This window comes from Salmo salar, chromosome 23 (genome assembly GCF_965601325.2).
Source record: "Salmo salar chromosome 23, fSalSal1, whole genome shotgun sequence".
NCBI classification, from domain to species: domain Eukaryota; kingdom Metazoa; phylum Chordata; class Actinopteri; order Salmoniformes; family Salmonidae; genus Salmo; species Salmo salar.
In genome coordinates, this window is record NC_138313.1 from 44,813,849 (window position 1) to 44,823,286 (window position 9,438).

At 43.2% G+C, this 9,438-nt stretch overlaps 1 protein-coding gene across 1 annotated transcript; it reads right to left on the minus strand.

Annotated features, from left to right (window-relative positions):
• Positions 1–732: 732 nt before the first annotated feature.
• Positions 733–8,082, minus strand: LOC106584714 (neuronal acetylcholine receptor subunit beta-4). The gene is made up of 6 exons (XM_082968259.1): positions 8,056–8,082; positions 7,817–7,926; positions 7,476–7,656; positions 2,012–2,099; positions 1,519–1,737; positions 733–1,100 (listed from the first exon to the last, which is right to left on the minus strand). Exons 1-6 carry the CDS (start codon positions 8,080–8,082, stop codon positions 733–735), a joined length of 993 nt encoding a protein of 330 aa, XP_082824385.1.
• Positions 8,083–9,438: the final 1,356 nt, after the last annotated feature.

Sequence of the window (9,438 nt, forward strand, 5' to 3'; positions counted from 1 at the left end):
TGCCAAGGCAGCAGCTACTCTTTCCTGGGGTCCAAAAACATTACGACACATACACACATAAAACAAAAGACTGGGCTTGAAGAGCTTTGAAGGTCAATCTCCAGCTGGACAGAAGAAAAATGGTCCTTCCAGACAGATTTCCGTTTTTATGTTGGACAGAAAAGTAGCTTTTCCAAGCTGCGATCTCTCTTAGTTTTTTTCACATTCTGACCATCACATCTTATTGTGTTCTGATTTTCTGCATTTCTGATGTGGTAGATACGATAAACCAATTTTTGCAGCAAACAAAAACAACAATTGAAATAAGACCAGATTGACTCACGGTCTTGTTGTCGTCGTCTCTAATCATGTAGTCAGCGATGTATCGCACCTCGTCGACAGCTTCCTGTAAGTCAGGACTGTGACTGATGTCAGAGCAGGAGCTGCCACACCACGGCCGACCAGACAATTGTTCCGCGGGCAGAAACCCCTCTGATGTCCTCACACTCCTGTATGAATGAATAAATTAATGAATAAATTATAAATTTTCTTTACATGTAAGAAACCCCTCGTGTACTCACACTCCTGAATTAATTAATTAATTCAATTAATAAATTATACATGTCAAGGGAACCATCCTTTACAGGTTTATTTGACACATTTTCAAGAAAATGTGCATACATTACAGTAAATTCATAATCTGTTGATTACATCTTCTGGTGATCACCTGACCACAATAAAATGCTTTTTTTTTTATACAAATAATGGTACATGATAGAAATAATATAATGACCTTTTTCTGAGGTAGTAGGGCCCAGTAGATAGGAGGAATGGAGAGGAGGAAGGAGAGGAGGCCATGCCAGGGTCAGGTTTATCCATCCCTGGGCTAGCCTCCTTGGTCTTCTGGAGCGACTGCTGCCTCCTCTGACGGAGCCGCTGTCTGGCTGAGTTGTTCTGGGGGTGCCTCATGCAGAGCAGGGCAGGCAGCCAGACCAGGAACAGAACTTTAACCCAGGGGGGCATGGTGTGTGTGCTGGGGGAACGGTGATGGACGTTCAGAACACACACACTGGTGACGATGGAGAAGGTTACGAGAACCATGGTGAACATCAGGTATTTACCTAGCAGATCAGAGAGAGGAGTGTGAAGAAGCATCTCATTTAAAAATGTCGTTATGCAATGTTGTTTTTCTAATAAAAATGTTGAACTTGACGTCTCTTTTAATTTACACGGTACATTCAACAGTCAAATAATATCTTTCAGATGTGTAGGATTTTTTTTTAAAGTACTCTTTTTGCAGCCCTACTTAACACTAAACTTATGTATGAGCCATCACATAATGGTGATGGAGAAAGTCACCAGCACCATAGTGAATATCAGGACCTGTGTGCACAAAGCAGAAGTGCTGATCTAGGATCAGGTCCCCACCGGCAATATAATCCTATTCATTATGATCTAAAAAAGGTCAAACTGATTACAGATCAGCACCCCTACTAGATCAGTACCCTTGGTTAATACTGGCCCGGGCACAGAGCTTACCGATCAGGGGCACGTCCAGCGAGGTTGGCGGTACGATCTTAGATATCAGCAACAGGAACACAGTGAGGGCCAACAGTACAGAGACACACAGACTGATCTTCTCTCCACAGTCACTGGGCAGGTAGAAGACCAACACAGCCAGAGAGGTGATGAGGACACAGGGGATAATCAGATTTATGGTGTAGAACAACGGCTTCCTGGAAATAAATTGAATTGAATCTTATCTGAGGTACAAATAATACCTCAAAAAGACGTGTAGCCTATGATTCCACATGATAACACATGAAAGCATGAATGAAAACAAGCATTTCCAAAGCGGTCCTCGATCGTAAAAAATAATAAAATCTTATGATAGGACTAGAAAAAGTAACGAAACTAATATATTGTAAACAGTTGAAGAATAAGATAAAACATGGCACTATATATTCATTCCTTTTGATCAGGAAGTCATAGGTCACATCCACGTAGATGGGCTCTGAGCCGGAGAAAGTACGTCTCCCGGGTAAAGCCAAGATGTCCCACTCTCCACTGGGCGTGAAGTCATCCATACTGGCCACACCTGTCCTGAGGACCAGATCCACCTGATTTGATTGGATTTAGATTTGACAATTAAAATACATCGTCTGAAACAATACACACGTAACCGGTTACAGGATCTAAGCCTTAGATCCTCTAACCGGTTACGTGTGTATTGATTCTAAGGCATTTGACGACAGTTCCTACTTCACTGTAGGGCCGTCTGAAAAAGCTATTATACAAATTTGGGGCAGAAATGCCTTCTTGAACATGTGAACATTCATGCACCTTAATTATAAACTTGTATGGGATCTGTAAATATGAATAGATAAACTGATGAGACTAGTTCAGCCAAAGAGAAAGCACTGAGCTATACAGAGAGAAGTAAAGGATTCTTCCTGTTTAGTCATGATTGGCTGAGATAATAGAATGGTTGGACATGCCAAGAGAGGAGTCCTGATTGGTCTGTCATGTCACAGACTTCAGTCTATAACACAATGGGAGCTTCGCTGTTCAGTACATAGATAATCTTTGCTACCGCAGATTTGTGGTAAAGTTATAGCTTTGGACAACTGCAAAGTGTTGCTACAGCTCTCAAAAACATTGCTGCCCTGAATTTAGCTGGGATAAGTAGAGAGACTCTGGAGGACAATGCCATGCTGACTCGCATGTGTTTACATGTTGGCGCTGTACAAGATGGCGCCAACAGACACATTCGCTCTGTTTCTAGCTCCAAGCCAACTTTCCAGTATTTTGCTTTCTTTTGTGTTATTTCTTACGGTGAACATTTCTAGTATTATTTCCTACAATCGAAAAGAACATTTGGACATTAGATCGGCAGGCCCTCACCAGAAATTCGACTTCCCTGATCTGGATCCTTTGTTTGGGCTTTCCGAGGCAGCTCTATTCATCCCGGGTGCTCCACTAAAACGTTGACGCCGGAGGAGAAGTTCGGTTCTATTCAAGTGCAAGTGGCGAGCAAACCATCCACCACTTCTGAATATATTACTCACTAACGTTCAGTCCCTGGACAATAAAGTAGACGAGCTCAGGGCGAGAATCTCCTTTCAAAGAGACATAAGGGGCTGTAACATCCTCTGTTTTACGGAATCATGGCTCTCTCCGGATATATTGTCCCCGTCCATACAGCCAGCGGGGTTCTCTGTTCATTGCACGGACAGGAAGAAATAACTCTTCCGGGAAAACAAAGGTGGAGGGGTGTATGTCACATGATTAACAACGCTTGGCGTGATTATGGTAACTTACAGGAACTCAAGTCCTTTTGTTCCCCGATCTGGAATACCTCACCATCAAATGCCGACCGCATTACCTCCAGAGAGAATTTGCTTTGGTTATTGTCACTGATGTGTATATTTCCTCTCAACCCGACAGCTCTCAAGGAACTACACTGAGGCTGCATTTATTGTAGCTGGGGACTTTAATAAAGGAAATCTGAGGAAAACGCTCATGAAATTCTACCAACACATTTCCTGTGCTACACGGAGAGAACACGCTTAACCATTGTTAGTTTACAAGGCCCTCCCCAGCCCCCACCTTTGTCAAATAAGATCACACCTCCATCCCGCTCCTCCCAGCCTATAGGCAGAAACTTAGACAGGAAGCACCTGTGTTAAGGACTGTTCGACATTGATCTGACCAATCGGAATCTATGGTTGAGGGTTATTTTGTTCACTCAACCCGGCAAATGTTCCCGGGTCGCCTCTGAGAATAGTATCGACGTAAACACTGACTCGGTTCATCAGGAAGTACATAGAAGATGTTGTTCCCTACTGTGATGATTAGAACTTATTCAAACCATAAAATGTGAATAGATGGCAGCGTTCGCACAAAACTAAAAAAGAGCAAACCACCACATTTAACCACAACAAGGTGACTGGAAACACGGACGTGTACAAACAGACCAGCTATGCCCTCTGTAAGGAAATCAAATAGGCAAAACGTCAGTACAGGGACAAAGGGGAGTTGCAATTCAACAGCTCAGACACGAGACGTATTTGGCAGGGCCTCCAGACAATCATGGATTAGAAAGGGAAAGCCAGCCATGTTGCGGACACTGATGACTCACTCCCGGACAAGCTAATCACCTTCTTCGCCCACGTCGAGGAAAATACTGAGCTGCCGACGTGGGCCCCCGTCGCACACGAAGACTGTGTACTCCCGATCTCCGTGGCAAGACTGTGGCCCAGACGACATCCCAAGCCGCGTCCTCAGAGCTTGTGCAGACCAGCTGGCTGGAGTATTTAAGGACATATTCAATCGCTCCCTATCCCAGTCTGTTGTCCCCACTTGCTTCAAGATGTCCACCTGTACCCAAGAAAGAAAAGGTAACTGAACTAAATGACTATTGCCCCGTAGAACTCACTGTCATCATGAAGTGCTTTGAGAAGCAAGTTAAGGACCATATCACCTCCACTTTACCTGACACCCTAGACCCACTACAATTTGCATACCTCCCCAACAGATCCACGGACGATGCAATCGCCACTGCACTGCACACTGCCCTATCCCACCTGCACAAGAACAATACTTATGTAAGAATGCTGTTTATTGCCTACAGCTCAACACCATAGTTCCCTCAAAGTTCGTCAGTAATCTCAGGGCCCTGGGTCTGAACCCCTCCCTGTGCACTGGGACCTCTACTTCCTGACAGGCTGACCCCAGGTGGTGAAGGTAGACAACAACACTTCCACCATGCTGATCCTCAACACAGGGGGCCCCTAAAGCGATGCGTGCTCAGTCCCCTTCCTGTATTCCCTGTTCATCCATGACTGTGTGGCTATGCACGTTTCCAACTCAATCATCAAGTTTGGCATAGTCTTGTTTTGTTAATTTAGCAGACAAAGTTGCCCGTGCGAAGTGATGCGCATCTCGTGCCTGGAACAGTTATTCTCAAAGAGTGATCATTTTAAACGGGGCTCAATTTGGCGAGTTTAAAGAATTTCTTCAATGTTACGAACCAAAATCTGTCTTCTCTTTGATATACAGATGTTCAGTTGAGTTTATTCTGCCTGTTCTTTGACATTTTCAAAATGGATGAACAATTACATATTGAACACTGCATGGAGATGAATTACGGCCACAACATCTGTTTAAAGAGTAAGCATATGCTTAATGATTCTGATGAAAATATGCTCTTTGTCTTTATCAAACTGGGGCGGCAGGTAGCCTAGTGGTTAGAGCGTTGGACTAGTAACCGAAAGGTTGCAAGATCGAATCGCCGAGCTAAGGTAAAAAAATATTTCGTTCTCGTTCTGTCCCTGAACAAGGCTGTTCCTAGGTCGTCATTGAAAATAAGAATTTGTTCTTAACTGACTAGCCTAGTTAAATAAATAATGTTTTGGCATATTGTTAGTGTGGAACTTGTCTATGTTTAGGGAGGTTATAGCCTAGGCTAACCAATTCTAAATGGCTCTAGCAGTTCGCAAAGTAGCTTAAACGCAATTATTCCAAAACTGCAGCTCGTTGTCGGAACACATATTTTCCTACTTCAATCAACCAGTCCATTTGGAATCTGTAATAAAACTGTCGTCATTTGGCAAGGAATGTAGCTTGTGTATCCCAACAGTTAGATATATTTTTATAGGCATTTATTTCTGTAGGCCTAAGTGGAGCTTGTGTACGCACTCAGCAGGCATGTGTGGAGGGAGCAGTCGGAACGCAATTGAGTGAATGAGACACAGAGGGCAAAGGGAATTTAGGGTGAAGAATGGTGTGCTGCTTGGCTTAGTATTTTTGGTATGTGTGCCCCACAAATGCACATGTAAAAAGCAAATGAACGTTGTCTTCAATACTCAATTTTACTTTCCCGTTCAGGCAACCACAATGCACATTCCTCCAAATAGTTGTACAGTATTTGGGGAAAAAATGTCATCTCTGGTTAAAGATCGAACTTTGACGTCCGTTCGAGTACTCATGCCCTAGTGGTAGACCTGATTATCAACAACGTCGAGATAGCCTACATGGAGGAGGTGCGAGCCCTGGCAGAGTGGCGCCAGGAAAATAACCTCTCCCTCAATGTCAACAAAACTAACTAGCTGATCTTGGACTACAGGAGAAAGAGCATGACCCCATCCACATCAACGAGGCCACAGTGGAGAGGGTCGAAAGCTTCAAGTTCCTCTGCATGCACATCACTGAGGAACTGAAATGGTCCCTCCACACGACACCGTGGTGAAGAAGGTGCAACATCAGGAAGAAATTCGACTTGGTCCTTAAAACCCTCACGATCTTCTGCAGATGCACCATCAATAGCATTCTATCAGGCTGTATCACCGCCTGGTACAGCAACTGCACCGCCCGCAACCGCAGGGCTCTCCAGATGGTGGTGCGGTCTGCCCAAAGCATCACCGGGGACACTACCTGCCCTTCAGGACATCTACAGCACCCAGTGTCACAGGAAGGCCAAAAAGATCATCAAGGACCTCAGCCAGCCGAGCCACGGCCTGTTCACCCTGCTACCATTTAGCAGGCGGAAACAGTACAGCATAGTATTTTTTGTGTGCCCCACAAATGCACATGTAAAAAGTAAATGAAAGTTGCCTTCAATACAAAATTTCACTTGCCAATTTGGGCAGCCACAATGCACATTCCTCCAAATAGTTTTACAGTATTTGAAAAAAATGTGATCTCTGGTTAAAGATCGAACTTTGACGTCCGTTGAAGTACTCCGTTACTCATGCCCATCCCTAGTACTATAGTGTGTAGTGATCACAATATAGTAGCCATAGGTAGGAAAACCAAAGTTACAAAGGCTGGGCCTAATATAGTATATAAGAGGTCATACAATAAGTTTTGTAGTGATTCCCATGTTGTTGATGTAAACAATATTTGTTGTTCCGTGGTGCGTACATTTTCTTAATTTCTTCTTCTTGGGATTATTTTGTGCATTGTACTGTCAGACATTCACTGCTGGAGCTAGAAACACAAGCTGTACCTACTTTAACATCTGCTAATCTGTGTACGCAACAAATAAACATTGATTTTTACTTAACACTTATTTTCTTAAAAATGCATTGATGGTTTAGGGCTTGTAAGTAAACATTTCACTGTATTCGGCGCATGTGACAAATACAATTTGATTTGTGGGTGGGGTTAAGATTTAAGAGGGCGTGAACGATGCTGAATGGGCTTAATCAAAGAAAAGAGTAAAAATCTCAGCAAAATCTTTCAAAGGGCATTTTCTTCTACAAGTGTATGACCTTTTAAAGCAACATAACTTTCCCATGTTTCTTCCAACCACAGTGCATCATATACCATTTATATGCCTCAATAAAGAAATACGGACATATTCAATTTAGCAAAAATGTGTATCATTTTAAGTACAGGTGGTCCCAGGAATCAAACCCAATATCCAGGCATTGTAAGCGCTAACAGAGGACCACATTATCAAGGATAAAGCACGATACATTTCCATGTATTACCTCAGTGTGGTCATAGGTCCATGAGCGGAATTTCAGGGTGCAGTTTTGTTGGTCGAAGGGGAAGTGTTTCACCTCGATCTTGCAGGCACTCTTATAGATAGCTGGAGGGAGCCAGAAGATGGTGCCGTTGGACAGGACGATGGCGTTGGTGAAGACTGTCACCTCATAGATACCATCAGCACTACAAGTTGGAGGGAGGACAACGTCAGTGAGATTTTAGGCTCTCAGAATAACAGCGTTGAATATCTTTGACTTTGTCTGTGAATTCCCAGCAGCATCATACAATTGACTACACAATCATTTTTAAAGCACATGCTTTTCCCGGAGGGTTTGATACTAACTTGTTGTACAGTACAATATCTGGGAGCCATATATGACGGGAGGGAATGCGGAGCTTGTCAATCCCATCAAAGTCTGAGGGCTCCCATGACAGCCTGTAATCAACCCAGTTCTACGGCGAGAAGGATGGTTATTAGTAGTAGCAAGAGGTAAATCACTCACCTTCACCATAATGTTGTGTTCAATAATGACACCACACTACATACTGTATGTATTCTGGACAGGAGATTGTTCTTCTCACCTGTGTTAGCCAGACATTGGTGATCATAATTTGTTCCCTGTCATGCTACAAAAGAAGACATATTGTCAAATATGTATCAACCTTTTATGAATTACATTACGTTTTGTAATTTCTATATAAACTCAAATGAAAATGAAAGAACTGAACGGTGACCACACTGATACAATAGAATTACAAAACAAAATGGTAAAGTGCAATAGAATCCAATCCAATAAACCCACCACACTGATCAGTTGTGCCAGGGGGGAGACCTGCAGTTTGATGGTAACCGGTTCAAACTGGTTACTGGCCGGTCGTATCAGCTTGTTGTAGCGCTCTCTACTCAGTAGCCACTTCAGCAACCTCTCCTCGGACTCCGCACATAGACCAACTGGAAATAAAGACAGAATTCCAAAAGCAATGAGGAATTGGAGTGTCAGTTTACGTTCTGAAATGGAGTATCAGTTTACTTTCTGAATTGGAGTGTCAATTTGCTTTCTGAATTGGAGTGTCAATTTACTTTCTGAATTGGAGTGTCAATTTACTTTCTGAATTGGAGTGTCAATTTCCTTTCTGAATTGGAGTGTCAATTTGCTTTCTGAATTGGAGTGTCAATTTGCTTTCTGAATTGGAGTGTCAATTTACTTTCTGAATTGGAGTGTCAATTTACTTTCTGAATTGACTGAATGTGCTGTGATGTACAATAGATGCCCTGTGAAAAGGCGAGGTGTGAAGATATAGGTCAAATATGTTTCATTGCATGTACAAGTGGGTAACCTGTACGAGTCTGAGGTGTGACCTGGAAATCTTTTTTTTTGTTGCATATCCCAACTCCCTCTGTAACCACCCTCGGAGAGTGGGGTCAGAGCTAGCGATCAGCCATTATTGACGGCGTCCCTGGAGAAATGAGGGTGAAGTGCCTTGCTCAAGGGCAGATCGAGAGATTCTTTTTCACCTTGCCGACTCTGGGATTCTAACTAGCAACATTTAGGTGACCGGCCCAACACTCTAAGCTACCTGCCGTCCTATATACTATATATAGTAGTATATTAGTTCTGACTTAAAATATGTGGACAACTACAAATACCTAGGTGTCTGGCTAGACTGTAAACTCTCCTTCCAGACTGATATTAAACATCTCCAATCCAAAGTTAAATCTAGAATCGGCTTTCTATTTCGCAACAAAGCCTCCTTCACTCATGCTGCCAAACATACCCTCGTAAAACTGACTATTCTACCGATCCTTGACTTCGGCGATGTCATTTACAAAATAGCCTCCAACACTTTACTCAGCAAACTGGATGTAGTCTATCACAGTGCCATCCGTTTTGTCACCAAAGCCCCATATACCACCCACCACTGCAACCTGTATGCTCTAATCGGCTGGCCGTCGCTACATATTCG